We start from the raw sequence: 21712 nt of genomic DNA, 5'->3' as shown, positions 1-21712 counted from the left end.
TAAGTATTTAGTCAAGTAGATATCAATATTAAGAATGAACCAGCTTGTGGAGCAAGTTAAGACACGAAATAAATATCATAAATACAGGGTGGGGCAAACAGAAGTAGCCCGGACGCGTGGATACGATTGGACGTGAATGTATGTATGGAACCACATCACGTGTATGCATACCACCGGCTCAGATCTTAGTGTGGGCTGTGTCAGTGTGAGCTGAGCAGTGCACACGTAAAGATGGTACTCACAGTGCAGCAGAAAGTTTTCGTTATGCATAGTTCGTTACGCATATCTAGCTGGCCACCCCGGTCACCTGACCTGTCCGTGTGCAATTACTTTTTGTGGAGAAACTTCAAATCTAAGGTGTATCGCAACAACCCTCACAATCTTCAATAACTGCAGCAGAACACTTCTCATGAGATTGCGGCAATTCCAGCAGCACAGTTCCGATCTGCCAGGGTTTGAAAAAACCCGGGTATTTTTGAAAAAACCCAACCCACCTGGGCCCATGTGGGTTTTTTCGGGTATTTTCGGGTTTAATTGGGTTTTTTCGAAATATTTCAATCTCTTTGGGTTAAAAATGTTAAAATAAGATTTACATTTTATGAGTGTCATTGTCACAACTTGCAACAACTTTCTATTCACTGCTGTTTTGAAAAAAATGCCGCCATTTTGAAATTTTATATTGGATCACCGAAAAAATCTATACAGCAACTTTAGAAGGCCTTGTGCTTCTACCCTCAAAATATCAACTTAAAAAGTCCGAAAATTGCACCTTGTAGCATGGATACCCGCTATTTTGAAAAATGGCCGCCATTTTGAAATTTTACGCCGCCAAAATATATACAGCTAATTTAGTCTCTCGTGCTTCTACTTTGAAAATTTCAACTTAAAAGACCTAAAATTGCGCTTTGTAGCGTGGATATAAGCAGCGGCGAAAATTTGTCTTCAACATTGGGGGGACGGGTAAGACGGTATATATATATATATATATATATATATATATATATATATATATATATATATGCGATGTACAAAATATTTATGAAGGAGAAAAACAATGCTGGAGAGTATTACCTATGTCGGTATTATATGCTGTATTATATGATCATTCCCTGTAAACAGTTTTCAATGTTGCCAGTCTGATTTTAAAGTTGTAAAGTAATAATAATATCGTCATATTTTATGTCCCCTGTGTGGGACCCAGGGACAACATGGGTAGGGGAGCAGAGTTGTCTTCAACATTGGGAGACGGTCAGATTTGAGACTGATTCTGGGAGGTATTAATTTCATCTCACTTTCCTTTGTGACAGTTGGACACAAATCATCACATTTCTTCCTAAAAGACATTTCCAATCGGATTATTGAGGGGGACAGTTCCAAGATTGCAAGAGATATGTCCCCATCATCCTCCCGGGATTTTCGCCAGTGGATATCAGCTATTTCTTTTTTTAAAAAAGCGCGCCATTTTGTAATTTTACGTTGGTATGCTGCCAAAATCTAAACAGAAAATTTAGAGTGTCTCTGGTTTGTATCCTGAAAATGTAAAAGACCGACAGTTGAACACTGTGTGGTAAAGGCAGACAAACGAACAAATGTAGATCGAGTCATCCTAGGAGCCTCAGTGACGTTCGCCAAATATGAATACCAAATAGCTATACTAATTTAAAACAAAGACATAATTCATCAAAAAGCCTTAAATATTTTTCAACGTAAAATAAATGGTCTTATTGTTGAAGTTCACTTTCGATGCTTTGTGCATTCAATTACGGGAATTACCCGAGCACTTGTTGCAAGACCGTTCTTTTCCGAAAATTAATTTAAAACAATTAACAAAGATAAGCCTATAATTCATATTTTATAAAGTAAATATTTCAAAATGTCTAAAATGAAATGAAATATCCTCCAGCGTAAAATAAATAGTTTTATTGTTGAAGTATTCACTTTCGATGCTTTGTGGTTTCAATTGCGAGAATTTCGCGAACACTTTTTTCACGACGGGTTTTCCCTCAAAATGCAGCTTGCTTTACTGTACATCGAAACTTCCATTAATACTTAAGTTTGACTGCAGCACTTGAAACAGTAAGCGTTACGTAGTCTTCGGAGCTCCGAGCATTAAGCTTCTTAATTTTGACAAGAATTTTTACGTTATTGCTAGTGTTGATTCTACAGAATGCTTATTTGAAGGCTAGCAAGAAATGACTAAACTTAACTGTTGTTGTTGGAAAACCAAATTTTACTGAATACTTTTGTTACCATCAAAGGTAAGAAACAATACTAATAGTTTTACTAATGTATTTACATATTTACTGTTGGTACCGGCACCTATGACCTTAAACCCGTCAACGTATAAGGGATAACGTCCCTCGGCGGTGCCGAGTCAGGAAACACACTATTCACGGAAAGTATTTTCTAAAATATACAAATCGCTTACTTTACTTCAAATAGGCTATAATCCACACATTAATTTGTTCTACAATTATCTCAACCTAAGGTGAGGGTTTTATTTATTTATTCATTCATTCAGTGCATTTAGACCTTTATAAAGGTCTTATGTTTAATATTGTTGTTAATCTTAACATGAAAGCATATAATTCGCCCAAAGAAAGTTTAAAATCTGATAAAAATAACTTTCAATGCGATCACCTTAGTTGTACCAATAATATACTAACAAAAAAGTCAAAAACCCAGGTGGGTTTTAAGATGGGTTTTTTCAGGTGGGTCCAACCCGAAAAAACCCGGTGGGTTTTTTCGGGCTGGGCCCACTTGGGCAAACCCTGCGATCTGCCTTCTGTACCTTGCTGACCAGAGCTCAAAAGTGCCAAGAGATGAAAGGTAGTCATTTTCAACATCTGCTATAAGCAGGTTAGCGAACTATCTCCTTTCCTTGGCTGTGTTTCTTTGTACCCTGGAAATCTGTCCTCCGGGCAACTTATATTTGCCCCACCCTGTACAATACATATTGATTATTGTGTTCATGATACCATCTAAACTAGGAAACTTCTGCCAGTAGTAACTTTCTATATTTAGGGTGGCGACAAAAATTACGGAAAAGTATTCCCTGACTCTTTTCGGTTTTCCAGAATATTTTTTGATTTTTTTTTCATGTGTATGTATCTATACAGACTTTCCCATGTTGATGGGAAAAACAAGACCAAGAAAATAACATAATAATAATGCATAAGTAATATATTTTACGTTAATTAACTAGAAAAATGAATAATATAAAACCAAATTCAACATGTTTTATTATGAAATCAGCAAACACTTATCAAATAAACATTCTTGCACAAATCAAGATATTAAACATTTTGCTGAACAATCTGTAACTTTAGTGACATGATGAAAGTACCGTCATATATGAAATGAAAAGGAGTCACAGTGAGACATTCACCGATAAAAGGTAGTAGATGTATGTACATAAAACTGACTCAGTATATTAACAACATACCTTTAGAAAAACAATAATAGCATTATGTAAATGATATCACCTCTACAAACGCTTTATTTTCCCAATAATATTGCACATATTATCCATTAGTTTAGTCTTCTTAGCATAAGGCACGTTCAGAATTATTCTTATCTTCCTGATTTCAGCTTCTTTTTGTTTTTTCCCCTCTCTATCTGGTCGTTAATTTTTTGCTTTAGCAAAATGAATACAAGCATTCCGTGCATAATGAAATCTGGATTTCCTTATGGATAGTTTCTTAATGCCATCCGAAGAAGCTGCTAAATCGCACACAAGTTTAAGTGCTACTAAAGTTTGTTCTTTGGATTATCTGCTACACATTGATTGTGTATTGACTGAAAATCCTCTTTCTAGATTTAAATTTTCATAACAGAAATCAAGACCATTTTAACATCTTTCGTCATTTTACTGTGTAGTATCCAAATTCTTTAGCCATAAGTCATTCAAACACTGACCAGCTCTAGAATATTGACTCATAATTGTTTTACGATTTGGATTTGACCAAAACTCTTTCAACTGCCTCACATCTCTATCCTATTGCCATATATTCCTATGGCAATATGTCTATGTCCTACGGTTGGCAAAAACATCGTTTTTATTAAAAAAAAAAAAAAAAAGTTTTCTTCAACCCCCCCTTTTTTTTATTAATAATTTCTCTATGTGATTATAACACATATGGACAGAAACAAGTTTGTTTCGCCCTGATGTTATTATGCAACAACCAGTTATGCTGGAAGGGGTCACATAAGCTTAAAGCGGAATCCAAACTGCTTCTCGGCTTAAATCCGAGAGAAATTGACCTCCATTTGAACTCGAAACCAGGACTAACTGGCCACAAATGCGATATGTCTGCCGACTCACTTACGAAGGACTCCTGATAAAAATACGTTGTACTGATCTTTACATATTTGTTAATATAATTGTCAAGAGTCACTTCAGGACAAAAAGGTAAACAGTTGCAGAAGTGAAACCATTATACAGAATTACATATGGACATTTCAAAATACTGCAGAGTACAGAAGAACTAATTTAGTCCAAGTTAGGTCACTACGATTTTTATTGGTCTAAGTTAAAAAAAAAATACGACGTCTTAATTTGCAAGAAAAGTGAATGAAGATGCGAATTATTTGAGTCCACTTTGGCTCTGACCCACTTATACTAAATAGATACCAAAAATACTTTTGACTTCAATAAATGCCTCTCGTGAGGTTTGTATGACCCCCCCCTCCCCTCCACAAAAGAAAGTACGGCATTTTGATGTCTTTTTTCAATAATAAACATTATTAAAACGAAACAATATTCAGAATTTTTCTTTGATTGCAATTGGATAACAATAATAACAAATTGCTATCAGTAACTGGTGTATTGATAGCTGTCTTGTTATTAATCCCTTAAAATGTACTTATACTGTTCTATGTTCCGCTAATCAACTCAATGAAATTGTTCCTAACAAATTAGAATTACAAATAATGGACTCAAACATTAGCTATTCACCTTGTGTAAAAAGCCTTGGAGTACAAATTGATGATAAGCTTTCTACGAATAATCACTTCTTTACCCAGTGTTCAAAAGCTCTAGGAATACTAAGAAACCTGTGCAAAATACGAGATTGTCTGACCAAAGATACCGTCAAATGGGGTGAATAGAAACATGGGGTGAATAGAAACAAAACTCCCAGATTAGTTTTGGATTTATCTGGACGATAAATTAACTCCCAGATTAGTTTTGGATTTATCTGGACGATAAATTAATCAACAAAACTGAAATTTCTTAACATAGTCTTATATGGCTAAAGTGTTCACAGCAGAGATAAAATGTTTTAGTGAGTTGGAAACACTGCGATAGACGGCAGTAGCGTTAATATGTTGCTGAAATCTTACACGGTATTTTGGCGCTCCTCAAACTTTCTTGATAAGTACGACATTTTCATATTTGTTGCATTTGAACATATGCCTATTTTGTAGTTTGTTGTTTCATTTACTAACGTTCATAGTAAAAGTTTTCCTTTTGTAAATTATTTTTAATCAAAATTTAACTTTACTGGGTTATTGTTATGATTTTTAATTAGTGGGGTGAATAGAAACACTTCTTGAGGAGTGGAAAATTCTTGAGAAGCGGAGAAAAGGACAGGAATGAATCAACAATCTCTAAGGACAAATTTCCAAGTCTTCTGAAAAATAAAAAAATGTGTGACAAACTGAAGAAGGAAAATATCAGGGCTGGATTTCAAAAGTGTGGAATTTTTCCCCTTTGTCGACACTAAATACTGAGGATGCTGCCAAAAAGAGACAATGAACGAGAAGGAACAGAACAGCAAAAGACATCTCAGACTGTAAACCGTCCCCTTATGGATCTTCTCAAGAGCATGAGAGAAGATGAAAAATTTAAACAAGGAAAGAAGAGAGTACGAATAGATGTTTCTGGTAAGAGTTTTGGTTTGTTTTCTGAAAATGATACATTTTCATCAAATCACAACGAAACTCAACCTATCCTTGTATTGTCGGAAGAGGAGAAAGACAACACTCCAGAAGACAACATTCCAGACGATCACGAACTAGATTATGGTTTTCTAAAGCTGGTGATTTTGCTGTGGTAAAGGTTTATGAGAAGCCAAAGCTCGATGATACTATTCACTACCCAAGTGCGAAAATGTGAACATGATGGATAAGTGGGAGTGTTTTATAAGAGAGCACATAAACAATGAAATTTTCAGAAACTTCTGAAGAATCGTTCTTACTACATGAGGATATTGTTACGAAACTGTTGGGTTTTATTAGGAGTTCGTCAGCACGCTTTAAGTATATGATAAGTTTCGGGCTCCTTCGTGGCTAAGTGGTTAGCGTACGCGCCTTTGGCGTGGAAGACCCGGGTTCGATTCTCGGCGGGAACTCATGTGGTTCTGATTCCACGTTAATCAGTAGGTCCACGTCTCATGTAGCCTCGCTGCTGAACGGGACGTTAACCTCAAAATCAACTCAACTCATGATAAGTTTCCCTGGTGATTTCAGTGGTTTAAATCTTATTCAAATATCATCAAAACTGTATGGTCGTTTGTACCTATATTGTGCATTGTATTGTTTTGTAAGTTTGTAACTTATGTAATACTGGTCTTATTGAACTTATATCTTGCAGGTATCAAATAAATAGTTCGTTTGAACAAATACGCTGTTTCTTTTTATCTTTCCAACAGTATAAAAGAAACAACAATGAAAATAAAGTCATTGTTTCTATTCACCCCTATCCATGGGGTCAATAGAAACATTAAGAAAAATCAAGGTGAAGAAAAATGGAGTTGATAAATTAATATGACGTTTACTGAAGTTCATTAGCATATTAAGACTTGTTTTTCGGAATAATCTGATACGCGAAATCTTTAACATCACCAGACTTATATACTCATATAGCCAAAAATGTGTTTCTATTCACCCCATTTGACGGTACTAAGCTACTCCTGATACAAACGCTGCTACTGTCTTTGTTTGATTATTGTGATGTTGTGTACGGACCACTTCTAACAAAAAGAATGCCATCCTGATCCAAAAGGTACAAAATTTATACATCCGCTCCTGTTACAATGTACGAAAATTCGATCATATTTTGCCTACTCTGAACACGAATAGCATGCTGACAATGTCCAGAAGACGACATTTGCATTATTGCTCTCTCATTTATAAAATTCTTAAAACAACACGTCCCGCGTATTTATGCAAGAAACAAGTTTGATATTACACACCATAAACTCAAGTAAACCACTGCGGCATTTTCAATATTAGCACCAAGGTCATGGAATGCTCTACCAAACGTAGTAAAAGAAGCTAAAACATTTAATTCCTGCAAGAAAATGTTAAAAATTTATTTACTCAAACAACAAAATTTAAGTTCCGGACCCATGATTTGTATTCTATCACTTGAATCACATAAATGAAATCAGACTTGACTTGACTTGGTACATCTACTTTATTAAATAATCATGCATTGTAAAGAAATTTCATCACCTTCCCCTGCATTGTGTAACTTATTTTGACTCTATGTTATTGATCGGTTTGTTTTCATGTTTGTATTTGTATGCTTTTTTTTCCCCCTCACTTGTAGTACTTGTGCGTGTATGTGTGTTTTGTTAAAAGTACCACTTTTTTCTTTATCATCTTAATGTATACCTGCATTTTTTTGTCGTATATCACCGTATCTTTTGTACTCAATTGATGGCATCTTTTTTGTTTAACTCAACGTACTTCCTTGACAAGGGTTAGGTGGTAGAGTAGCAATATGCTGAACCTCGCCCGCTTGAATAAAGCCTTTTTCAATTCAATTCAATTCAAACTATTAAAAAAAATCAAAGAAGAAACATTCATACACTTATATAAAAAAGAAGTTGCTGTTGTAGTAAAATATCTTTGAGTAATGAATGGGGAATTTAGGTCTGAACATAATACGAATAATATACGGGAGTGAAACGTGATAAGAGCACAAATATGCGTTCATCAAGATTTTACGAATACTTAAGGCCAACATACACTAGCGTATTTTCAGCGCGCATTTTCGGTCCGTAAAATGATGTCGTAAATTTCGGTCCGTAAGTTGGCCCATACACCTAGCGTAAAAATAGGCGCGTAAAAGAAGAAGAAAAAGAAGCGGTCAGTTTTCGCTCTTCTTTTTGCCTGTTGTTTCAGCACGCGGTCGTTTTCCAGTTTGCTCAAGTTGTTTGAACAGGACAGATCTATGTTTTAAATGCAGGTCCTATAAACATTATGCTATTAAGGAAACGAATAAAAAGAAAGAACAAAACAATAGAAATATTTGGACTAGCAAGTGATATTCAATGTAGGAGTACTTTCCCATAGAATGTTTTAACAAAGTTAAGTCAGACAGATTTAAAAAAAAGAAAGAAAGAAAGAAAGAAAAACAAAAGCTAAATCCATGATTTTGCGAAAGCAGTAATTCAATTAAATAAATTTTCTCACTAAATTTGTTAGATTTCTCTAATAAATAAATAAATAAATCTACCCTCTGTGGCGTAACATATCTCATGGAATCAGGGCCTACCATCCAGCTTGTGCCACTCATGCCTTTAGGGCAGGGTGCGAATCCTGGGGCGGAATTTCCTTCTATTTTGTTTAAATCCCTTCCAAAAGCAACAAATTGAAACATTGGTCCCTCACAAAGCAATCAACTATCTCCTGTTAGGCACTATTTTATCCCCCTTCAAATATACACAACGTAATTCGCGCACTGCTATTGGGTAATATATGCTCAGCACATCTGCTGCTCTTGTAGAATCTAGTCCTTAATGAAAGGGCCAACAAAAAGAAGGAAAGTCAACCGTCTCCAAGTACAAACAAACCAAGTTTTAATTTCGAAGTGTGACTTGACAAGCTATTTAAAAGTTACAAAGAATATCTAGAATAATTAAAATTTTATATTTAGAAAACGAATTAACACTTAATCTGGGATATAACCAAATGAAAACAATATCAATTGTATTCTTGTACTTTACTAATATGAAATGCGGCAATTAATTCACTCTCCTGTTTTCTTTCACAATCTTGAAGCATAGCATTTGTTCTAACAGTGACGATATTAATGCACCATGCTACATTACATTGGATAGTATATACATTTGCTCATAATAAGAAGTTTTTGGAAGTTAAAATATCTTTTAATACAACTAATTTTTAAATATATAAGTGCTTGTGTTATCCCTTATCCATTTAGCAACTGGAGAATAGATTGCTTTATATTTAGAATAGTTCTCATCAGAGTCGTAGCTAAGTTGGGGGGCCAGCGGGGCGGTAGCCCCGGGCGCTGATAGCAAGAGGGTGCCGAAGAAGCAAGAAGAAAGGAAAGTATTGGAAATGAAAATAGATTCGTTAAAAATTTTCTTGCTCGCTACGCCCGCAATCCAAATGTTTCAATAACAGTTAGAACAAGTTTTTACTTATTACTTAAAAAAAAAAAAAACTATTATATATGATTTCTTAATGACGATGTGACATACATGCTGCCAAGTAATGACTTACAGTGTAAACAAGAGCGTTTTCAAAATCAGAAACGGTCACAGTCTTACATACGTACGTATTCGGCATTTTGATGATGATGAGTTTGGTTAGTTAATCACGTTTTTCTAACCAATCGTTTTAATCATAACGGTGAGAATAAAGGTATGAAAAATGAAAGGAGTGAAGAGACAAACAAGTTGTTGTTTGCGCGGGAATATTAAAAATGAAGGTAAACAAGGAGAATAATAACGTTCTTGAATGTGAAACAGTTGTAGAATAGGGTCTTAATGGGTCAGAACTTTACTCCACGAATTTCGTCTTTTTCAAAGACTGATCGCTACCAGTTTTTTTTTTTTTTTTTTTTTTTTATTTCATTGACATGAAATGCTTCCAACGTAAAGAAATTTATTGGGATCATTTCTCCATTAACTACTTATATCGCCAGGATTCTTTTTTGTGCTTACGTATCTAGTTGTGTGATATTTTTTATTTATCTACATACATACAAAATACACACACACACATTATATATATATATATATATATATATATATATATATATATATATATATATATATATATGTGTGTGTGTGTGTGTGTGTGTGTGTGTGTTTTAATATTTTTATTAATAAAAGTAACCTTAAATTCAGAATTTTCAGTCATTAAGAAATTAAGTAAGTACTATAATTTTAAACATACACTATGTGATCAAAAGTATCCGGACACCCGGCTGAAAATGACTTAGAAGTTCGTGGCATCCTCCATCGGTACTGCTGGAATTCAATATGGTGTTGGCCCACCCTTAGCCTTGATAACAGCTTCCACCCTTGCAGGCATACTTTCAATCAGTGCTGGAAGGTTTCTTGGGGAATGGCAGCCCATTCTTCACGGAGTACTGAACTGAGGAGAGGTATCGATGTAGGTTGGTGAGGCCTGGCACAGTCGGCGTTCCAAAACTCCCAAAGGTGTTCTATAGGATACAAGTCAGGACTCTGTGCAGGCCAGTCCATCACAGGGATGTTGTGGTTGTGTAACCACTCCGCCACAGGCCATGCAGTATGAACAGGTGTTCGATCGTGTTGAAAGATGCAATCGCCATCCCCGAATTGCTCTTCAACAGTGGGAAGCAAGAAGGTGCTTAAAACATCAATGTAGGTCTGCGCTGTGAGAGTGTCACGCAAAACAACAAGGGGTGCAAGCCCCCTCCAAGAAAAACACGACCACACAATAACATCATCACCTCCGAATTTTACTGTTGGCACTACACGTGCTGACAGATGACGTTTACCGGGCATTCGCCATACCCACACCCTGCCATCGGATCGCCACGTTGTGTATCGTGATTGGTCACCCCACACAACGTTTTTCCACTGTTCAATCGTCCAATGTTTACGCTCCTTACACCAAGCGAGGTATTTACCTGCGTGATGTGTGGCTTTTGAGCAGCCGCTCGACCATGAAATCCAAGTTTTCTCATCTCACGCCTAACTGTCATAGTACTTGGAGTGGATCCTGACGCAGTTTGGAATTCCTGTGTATGGTCTGTATAGATGCCTGTCTATTACACTTTACGATTCTCTTCAACAGTCGACGGTCTCTGTCAGTCAACAGACGAGGTCAGCCTGTGCGTTTCTGTGCTGTACGTGTCCCTTTACGTTTCTACTTCACTATCACATCTGACACAGTGGACCTAGGGATGTTTAGGAGTGTGGAAATTTCGCGTAAAAACTTCTGAAACAAGTGACACCCAATCACCTGACCACGTTAGAAGTCCGTGAGTTCCGCGGAGCGCTCCATTCTCCTTTCTCACGATGTCTAATGACTACTGAGGTCGCTGATAATGAGTACCTGGCAGTAGGTGGCAGCACAATGTACCTAATATGAAAAACGTATGTTTTTTGGGTGTCCGGATACTTTTGATCACATAGTGTATGTAGTAGCCAAACTACATTTTGGATTTCAAGTACGAACATTAAACATATTCTTTACCTCCATCGATCAATATTAAGAAATTCGCAAATACTGTCTCTTCAAAGTTTCCGTTACATTTCACAAAATATTTTTGACCGTAAAACGATCAAAATTAAAATCATCTTTATGTGGTCACATACAGAATAAAATTACAAAAGTTTACAATTATTACTGGAAATTGATGCTGTTACCCATTTCGAACATTTTTAAATCACATAGTTTCTAACGTATTAAAATTTCATTTCTTATATATAGTATGAAACGTAAATAGTTGTAAATTTTTATAACTTTTCTCAAAGTGGATTTGTGTACAGCAAAGGCAATTTGGTAAGTTTAACAAAAAGTCCAAAATAAGCCTCTTGAAAACAGCTTTTATTTGTAAAAGAATAGAGAATGATCACTTTCAGTTGTTGCAATAGTCTGTGCAAGCAGCGTGATAAAAATTCAACGTAGCATAACAAGAACAGCTGTTTCTCTTATTTGTAAATAAATAAATAAATAAATAAATAAATAAAGGAAGGAAGTTTGATAAGGTGAGTGTAGGGGCGCCGAATTCTACTTCGCCCCTGGCGCCGAAATCTCTAGCTACGGCTCTGTTTTTCATCCACCTTCTAAATATTTGTATTGTTTACTAACACTTATCGATTCGACTGTGATATTCCTCATTATTGTAATATATATATATATATATATAATTTTTCGAACTTTTAATATTCTCCTACACCGGACGCAAATTCTTATTAATTAATACACTGAGAAAAGTCCGTTATCCGGACAGCGGTATTTTGTACAATTATACGGAATCATCATGTTTACTACAGAAACCTCCACGGAGTATACGTTATCCATATGCTACAGACTTTCCCCGCTTAGATGTTACATCATGCCGTTGCATGATGTATTACATCTAACAGTCTTCCATATATCACATACGTATATGTATGTTACATACGCCAGTTGTATGTTACATGCGTATATCGATATGTGAGATCCTGACCACCTATATACAGTTCTTTCGTTCGTACAGAAAGTACGTTTATTCGAAACAAGTCCTAAAACTACATGATTTACACATGTAACCTACGTTTTTAAGTACGCCACATACATTTTTTTCTGAGTATATAATTTCACAATACGCCCTATTTCCGCCTCTCATGTTAGTGTATAAGATATAAGAAATTTACAGCATTCAATGTAAGGTCTACTGAAAAGCTTTTGACACAGTAAGCAGACACTTTTGATCGGTGTAAACCAACTTTTAAATTAAAAAATGATTGATTCAAATGACTGGACCAAACCACATGTTCAAATTAAATATAACAAATTTGGTGTTTTTTAAAAATAATTTAGTTAATTGTAAACAAATTAATTTAAGTTTTTGGCCAATGTAATGACTATTAGTGAATATTCTACGTTTGAACGCATCGTTGAATGATTAACAGTTAATGAAAATATACTGAAACTAATTGTAAATCTGAAGTGAAGTGATTCAAATAAAAGCGTATAGATCTAATTAAATACTACTAAAATTATTCCTCAACAAAGTCTTAAAATTCACTTAAATTAGGAATATTATTAACAAATGTGCTGTCCATCGGCGATTAGGGGCGTGAAGGTAATTGCTGTCCCCACTTTTTTGCCTTTACACTATAACCTAATTACATGCCCCTTACTATTAGTAGTGTTTTGTCCCCCCTTTTAGTGTTCATACCCAATTGCCGTCACTGGTACTTTCCATTGCAAGCGAATAGATCTGTGTTTTTGAGCAACTATAATTGATTACGGAAAGTAAGATAAATTTAACGCTTGATTAAAATTATTATAGTTGTTTAGTATACTAAATATTAAATTTGTCTTTTTAGAAAAAGGTTTGCACGTGTATGTTATATGGGAACATAAGAAACTGCAAATAATAAAATGTGGAGTTGTTAGAACTGATTATAGCTGTTTCATGAATTTGGCGTAGCTATGATATTTGGCATATCACGAAGCTTTACCACAATATAGACCTTAATTTATTTAATTTCGAACTTAGTCAAATTCGGTCCAAACATTAGCTATTCACAACACTCTATTCTCCAATTCAACTCAGATTAGGTTTTTTTCAAACAAAGTTAAACTATTCTGAACGACTGGTTTGTTTAAATTTCACTACATGTTGGTACAAACATCCAACTGCTTATTAAAATTAACTGAGCTACCCAATCTTAGTTCAGATTTCTTTTTCAAATGAAGTTTAAACTGTTAACTCATTAAAGACACTTTGAACCAAATCCATTCGTTCGTTTAAATTTATTATTATTATTATTATTATTATTATTATTATTATTATTATTATTATTATTATTATTATTATTATTATTATTACATTTGTTTCACAACTTATGAACCAATGATTTGAAGCAATCTATGTCGGAAGAGTTTCCATTTACTGGTTCAGAAAATAAACAGATTTGTTTTATTTTAAATTTTCATTTTTCTCAGTGTAAAGATCCGTCGAATTGTATGTTTTTAATACCGGTACTCATAGTTCTTGTATTCATTGAATAAGACATATTTCACTGTAAGAAAGCGTAGTTATAAGGAATTAAGCAGAAAGTAAAAAGAAAAATGTAAACAAACTTGTATGTTATACGAAACTGAAAACAATTAAATATCAATTAATTTCGAAGCTCTAGTAGTAAAAATGACACTAAAATAACACTATTAAGTAAGAAGTTGTGTCAATTATTATATAAATTCTCCTGACACTGATGGACATGCTACTTATAAACATAATAAAACGATTAAGTTGAGTTGATTTTGAATTTAACGTCCCTTTCAGCAGCGAGGCTATATGAGACGATACTTACTGATTAACATGGAATCCGCACCACATGAGCTCCCACCGGGAAGCGAACCTGGATCTCCCACGCCAAAGACACGCACGCTAACCGTTTAGCCACAGAGGAGCTCAGTAAAATGATTGAGTTGTTTGTAAAAGAAATGATTTAAGTGTCAGATATTCATTGTTATTTAATATTTTGTGGTAATAGACCTTAAGTTAGCGTTTATCTGGGAAGAATTGATAGTAACCACACCACAAAAGTTGAGAAATGCTTTAATGGCATACTACAAGTTAACATGAACTATTATGAGTGTAATCCTGTTTCCTGCAAATGGGTGTAATTTCAATTTTGGTGTTAGGTATGTTCTGTTTTGAGTCTACTTAAGCTTTTCAAATAAGTGTTGGTATAGTCCCCATCATGACGAGATATAATAAAATGTTGAAAAATATTCAACATAGCTGGTACCCTGGATTGAACTAGAACTTTTAGGCTGAAAAGCAAGCACACTAAAGCGAGCAGTACAATGATTGTGCTATTTAGACTTAGTATGTCAGCATTAATGGTGAAATAGGATTATTAGGTCTATTAAATTTAAATATATGTACAGTCTGAGGTTTGAAATAATTCACAAAGAAAGAAACATTAGGCCATGTATTGCGGTTTCACACATTTTCTTTTTCACGAGCAATGTTAAGATCACGGGAAAAAAATAGTGACTTTATGAACCTACAGTATTTTGTTACAAGTTCTTGTAAAATTGAGAAGGTACATAAAATAACAAGCAGCAGGTGGTCGAAATAGCAAAAAATTTTCACCGAATTTCGATAGTCAAACGCAATTTTTTGCTGTTTTATCAGGCAGATATCGAGATAATACAGTATCTTGTTGAAGGTCAGGATTATTACTTTTTATTCTTAAATATACCTAGTAAGTACCTGTAGCCTCTATGCTGGTAGTGATTTCTTTCAAAAATATTGTACGGGTAGCGTGGGACAAAACAAAATATCAGAAAGCTGAATTTGAACATTGTTTGGTGAAGGAGTGTTCTTCATAAGAGTGAAATGTAATTTATCTTCGCTACTGGGGACATTTTTATTCATATTCGACCGGAGAGAACCAAGTGAACGAGAAAGTATGTCTGGAAGTAACATTTTATGTTGGTTGCCAGGGACGTACGCAGGGGGTGGGTCCTGGGGGTCCGGACACCCCCAAAATTTCGACTTTTGTGTAAATTTAGCCTAATTTTAGGAATTTTAATATAAAATACCCTCAAATTGAGTTTGGACCGCTCTCGAAATAAATTCCTGCGTACTCTACTGTTGGTTACCCTAACCTTCTTTCCCTTCTCTTGCTTTCTCTCTCTTTTCTAAATAGCATGACATTTTTAGTTTGCCGGGAATTGGTCACATGCTATTAAAAGTCATGTTATACTTCTTTTTTTAATATCAGAATATGAGCAACTCTAAAGGTGTGACTTCATTTTTATAACCATCTTGACCTCTGTGTGTGTGGGGGGGGGGGGCTAATTGTCAAATATTAAATTTAATGTTAAATTCGTAGTCGAAAGACATTATGTTCGATTGGATTGGGTTTGAATTTAGCGACCTCTCAGACAGCGAGGCTATATGAGAAGTGAGATCCAAACTGCGTGAGCTTCTGTCGAGAATCGAACAGAATGTCCTGCGCCGGAGAAGCTTACGCTGACCATATAGCCAGGGAGGAGCTCTCATCATTTGCGAATTCTAATTAGAAAGTATTGGATTTAAATACCTTTTCCTCTATGTACTGAAAATTAATTATGAATTTTAATTAGGAAATAATGTCCCGTTTTGTGCAATAGAAAATATTAATTTAGCCGAAATCATGTATTGTATAGAAAGACTGAAACTCGATTGGAATGAAGATTTCTGGTGAGTCTACCAGCAAACCTCAGCAACGATTCGCGAGGACAACTCAAGAACGGGTTTTCTCTTCTGAAAACAATAAGACCAGACCAGGGAGAAGGCGTGGAAAGGGCGAGAGACCACCTGCTGCTCGAAAACCCTTTCATCTGAGTCGTTTTTACGCGCCGTATTTACGCTCGAAGTTAAAAGCAGCCAGACTTTTCCAGCGTATAAAAATTCGGTACGTAAACGTACGCCAGGTCCCATACACTAACGTATTGACAGCTGCTAACAAGACTAGCGCATGAAATTTTATGGCTACGACTGAAAAATACGTCAGTGTATGGCTGGTGTTACACTTTTATGAACATTTTTTGTGTTTTTGGTTTAAACCAGTTTTTTTAAACCAGCCAATCCTGCCATGTCCTATTGCCATATATATATATATATATATATATATATATATATATATATATATATATATATATATATATACAGTGGCGGATCCAAGGAGGGCTATAGCCCCTTCCTTGGCGCTCAGGTATACATTGGATAAAATGGCTTCAATCCTGCTTTACAATGTATAAAACGGCAAACTATAGTTTAGCCCCTCCCTTGATCATATCCTGGATCCGCCACTATTGCATAAAAACATATGCTTTGCGCATGGTACAGCTTCGCGACACTTTTATGATCACTTTGTACATTGCATTCATCTAACACTTCACTGCATCATGTCTTTCTTATGAAGTACTACTGGTAAAAAGCAGTTTTCATTACTATTTTTTGTGAGAAAAAAAGGAAGGTAGTTCACAAGAAAATATGATTCAGGTGAAATAAATGAAAAGGGAGGAAAGACTGGTCAATTTCTGTAGACAAGATACACTAGTGACTGGGAAAACTTGGTTGAATTAGCACTACACGGAAATCCTCAATAGACGGCCGAAGATTATTTATTTATTTATTTAGAAAACAACACAACAGGCTTAATGCCTAATTATAGTGTCGTATAATACATACATATACATATATACTTTTACCCGTACAATTAATCAATGCACATCGAGTGTCAGGTACTCGGTAATCTTGTTTCTAAATACATATTCTGACATACTGAATATATCTAATACATCAGTTTTATGACTTAATTCATTGTAGGAGTCACACATTCTCCACAGCGGAGATTTACTGAGAATATTTGTTCGTGCCCTTTCACAGAAAAATATACCAGTATTCCCTGGTCTTGTTCTGCCTGTTGAAACGCTCAGATATATTTTCGTGAGTAGCTCTGGACAGTCAATTTTATTATTTAATACTTTATATAAAAATAGTAAATCAAACATCTTTCGTCGATTCGTCAACGTTAGGAAATTCAAACTCCTTACTAAGTCCACGTAGGGAATCTGTTTGGGATAGAAAGCTGTTTTCTTGTACGTAAGCATTTTTAGAAATTTAAATTGTATGTTTTCTATCGCTTGTAAGTATTTATTTACATTCGGTGTCCAAATAACGCACGCATATTCTAATCGGGACCTTACGTACAAATTATAAAGTTTAATGAATGTTGACTCGTTTCTAAACTCTTTACCCATTCTATAGATAAAACCGAGGTTTCTGAATGCAGCGTTGGAGATTGCATCAATGTGATGAGAGAAGGTCAATTTTGAATCAAAAATTACTCCTAAATCTTTAACTGAATTTGGTTTACACAGAGATATGCCATTAATTATATACAGATGATTGATGGGATTTTCTTTCCTTGAGAACGATAAAGACTTGCATTTAGAGATATTCAATGAAAGTTTGTTTTTGGCAAGATATCAAATAGACTATGCTATAATTCAAGACAGGTATCGAAATAGCTTGAAGAACGCAAAGACACTTCTCGAAGTCTATATTTTCTCTGAACATAATCTTGTGCTGGGCGAAGTGGATATTCAACTGAAAAATGTAGGCAGCAGAAAACTGCGCAACAAGATATTGAATACTGAAAAGATGATAAACGAGAAAATAAGAAATGTTCGATAAAAAATTCGAATAAAAATACTCAAACGAGGACTCCATCCCCGAGCTAGCTCGCCAGCTTAGCCTTGCCCTGGCTCGGTTAGATAGCATTCGTGCTTTTTAGTGGCCATCTAACACAGACTGTTTTTTTTTTTTTTTGCAGTTTTTTGGCATACATCTGGACGCCATATTTATATACAAATAGTAATTTTGTATTCAAAATTGTACAAGTTTACACGCCTCTGTTTTGAAGGTAACTGACTTGTAACTCAATCTAATCTAACCTACTGTAATGTAACCTAACATCTAATCTAGCCAAATGAAGTGTATTTTAGAACTTTTTTTTTTTAATCGGTTTCCGTGTGGTCCTGCGATACAGCACAAATGCCGAAATTAGTATGATGTAATCTGCTTTGTACTAAATGTTAGTACACATATAAAGCTAATACTAACGCAGTATACTGAGGTATAAACTAACCAGTATTCAGCTGAGATTTTTCTTTATGAAATGTTTCCTAAAAATGACACTTCAATCATAGATTAGTCAATTTCGCTCACCTGAATTTTCAGGGATTTTATTAGGTTCTCAGCAGTGTGAGCCCTCGTCTCAAGTCTCCTCAGAACTTCCGATGTTGACATCTTTTCAAATTTTTGTATAAAAAATTAAAAGTAGTCACGCTCACTTCCGAGTTCAAAGTATACAACGATCTCCGCTGACCCTGTGAACCACAGCTGCTCAACACGTGAACAACACAGATACCATAAAAATAAACAAATCAACTTGCCCACTGTAGCCAAACAATTCATTACCAGTGTTGCCAACAAGTTATCAATACTTTCTGTCAGATCAGATTTTAAAGACCACCGATATGCCACTCCACCAAAATCACACTTCTAAACTCCTTCGCTATAGTAAATATTTTATAATAAATACAATTGAACTTGCCAGCTAAATGTAATGAAGCTAAAATGACCATATAGATCCACTGACAGAATATCCACTTCTTGTGCTTCAGATTCCTTGTTCCATTCCAGAAAATAGTAGTTTGGGGCAGGCAACATAGGGTCAATAGCGTTTCTCTAAATGTACAGTACTCGCTCGGCATAGAAAATGTTACAAAAAGTTCAAATTATCAACAAACTCTTGCGTCGTGTGATTATGCATTAAGAAACACATGTCTCGAACGACTACTGCTCCCGCTAATCAATCCAACCAGCCTTCCTCCTCTCCTTGTCTAAAGCGATCTGCGTGACGTAAAATACTCTTGGCATTCAGACGGAAAAAACATGAACCATTTTTAAATCTTTACAGCTCTAAAACCGTCTCTTTCATTCGTTTGTTCTGAAATTCCTTTTTGGAGACTGAAGTTTAAAAAAAGTCACAAAATGTTCCCATAGCTTCTTGAGCGTCTTTATGTGCATTCTTTCCCTTCTTGAAAGACTGCCTATCATTCCATGCTAGGAATTAGGAAGATGCTCCTTGTGGAATCTATGGAAATTGTCAATCACGGCAGTAGATTTTGTGCTTCCCAAAGTCTGTAAAGCGGGGACAGAGTCATAAAAGCTACTGAAAGAAGTGAGTGGAGTTCAATTATTAATTTCATTTTTTCCCACTAATTGCAAACAAATGTTTTAGGGGTAAGATTTGGGCAGGACAGGGGGTGGCATAATTCCCTCTTCCTCGAGTTTCATAACACATATATTTGATCAAATATATAGTGAAACATTGATATAAAAATAATAAACTCTATATATGTCCGCGGAGAATCCCCCTCCCGAACAAAATCTAGAATGACGCTACTGCACAGTGGTCCGAAACGCCGCAAAACCTGCGCAAAAATCCAAAATGTCAAGTACTGGAGTATGGAGTATGAGTATCATACACGTTTAGTCCATACAATAGTGCATTCAAAAACAGCATTAAGTATTTTTTAAATACGAATAGAACGAACATGTAGAGAAGTAAAGTTCGTGTAATGTGTAATTAGAAGTTTGCTGTACAGGAACTGGAAGCAATACTACAACACCACTCAGCGTCTCCGTTTAAGAACACAAGTGAACGAAAAGGGAAACCCCATGAAACAGAAACTGTAGGGAAGTAGCAATGAGAGGAAGTATACAACTGCTCTCCAGAAACGAACCTGGAGGAACAATGTCATATAAAATCTTAGCATATAAGTAGTAGGAGAAATTGACTGTAGTGGTGATAAATCGTTGAATTATAAAAAAAGTACCAAGAGGTACCAGTAAGATTCCTGCATAGGTGTGAAGGACAACATGTATAGGTAACGTACATAACAAAAATTGTTGCACATGTTTGCACATTTTCAGACTAGTCACCTGTTAACATGGGTCAGTACATAAAACAATGCATAATTTGACCCATACTATATCCGCATTATGTACTGTCTTGACACGTTTCGCTTTTCATTTGGTCTTTATCAGAAGGAAGATAGGTGAATTACTAAACCGCACATCGTTCGCTGCACTTTCGAGGGAGAATGGTTTGAGAACAGTATGTATAGGACGTGCAATAGTGGAACTTTCTTTAGCTTCAGTTGCCAGCTCCACAAATGGTAACTTTGCAGGTGCATTAAGCCAATCAGAATATCGTTCAAGAAACCTATCAACCATTCTGGAACAACTATCTAGTCCCTGGAAAATCTTGGTGCAAAACAATTTGATAGCTGTCTTTATCTCGTTGCACTTTTCAGCATTATCCTGAATTCGCAGCTTTCCTATAATGTACTCTTCCAAGTGTCCTTTTTGTTCAGAATGATGTTTGTCAGCCTTTTCCCTCATTACGTTCAAAAGGTATCTTCTGGTAGGCCTAAACGCCATTATTCCTGTAAAAAGCAGAAAATAAACATCACTTTCTGAATTTAACAAGCACAAAGACTAATGTGTACAATATCAAAGCAATTAGGCCTGAAAAGAAAATCTACATTAGATTGCGATTTCCACTGTTGCACGTCCTATACATACTGTTCTTAAACCATTCTCCCTCGAAAGTGCAGCGAACGATGTGCGGTTTAGTAATTCACCTATCTTCCTTCTGATAAAGACCAAATGAAAAGCGAAACGTGTCAAGACAGTACATAATGCGGATATAGTATGGGTCAAATTATACATTGTTTTATGTACTGACCCATGTTAACAGGTGACTAGTCTGAAAATGTGCAAACATGTGCAACAATTTTTGTTATGTACGTTACCTATACATGTTGTCCTTCACACCTATGCAGGAATCTTACTGGTACCTCTTGGTACTTTTTTTATAATTCAACGATTTATCACCACTACAGTCAATTTCTCCTACTACTTATATGCTAAGATTGTATATGACATTATTCCTCCAGGTTCGTTTCTGGAGAGCAGTTATATATTTCCTCTCATTGCTACTTCCCTACAGTTTCTGTTTCATGGGGTTTCCCTTTTCGTTCACTTGTGTTCTCAAACGGAGACGCTGAGTGGTGTTGTAGTATTGCTTCCAGTTCCTGTACAGCAAACTTCTAATTACACATTACACGAACTTTACTTCTCTACATGTTCGTTCTATTCGTATTT

The 21712-nt window shown here is 35.4% G+C and overlaps 1 protein-coding gene across 1 annotated transcript in view; it reads right to left on the bottom strand.

Moving 5' to 3' along the window:
* The window catches only part of AIMP1 (aaRS-interacting multifunctional protein 1), a 32054-nt gene extending 13119 nt beyond the window's left edge, over positions 1-18935 (bottom strand). The window contains exon 1 of the mRNA XM_081768895.1: positions 18704-18935. Within this exon, the coding sequence (XP_081625021.1) occupies positions 18704-18784 (81 nt within the window). The 5' untranslated portion in view covers positions 18785-18935. The remainder of the gene's footprint in view (positions 1-18703) is intronic.
* Positions 18936-21712: the final 2777 nt, after the last annotated feature.

This window comes from Thermobia domestica, chromosome 1, assembly GCF_964235325.1.
Source record: "Thermobia domestica chromosome 1, izTheDome1.hap1.1, whole genome shotgun sequence".
NCBI classification, from domain to species: Eukaryota; Metazoa; Arthropoda; class Insecta; order Zygentoma; family Lepismatidae; genus Thermobia; species Thermobia domestica.
The sequence above is the reverse complement of the archived record's forward strand: the minus strand, read 5'-3'. Positions and strand labels throughout refer to the sequence as shown.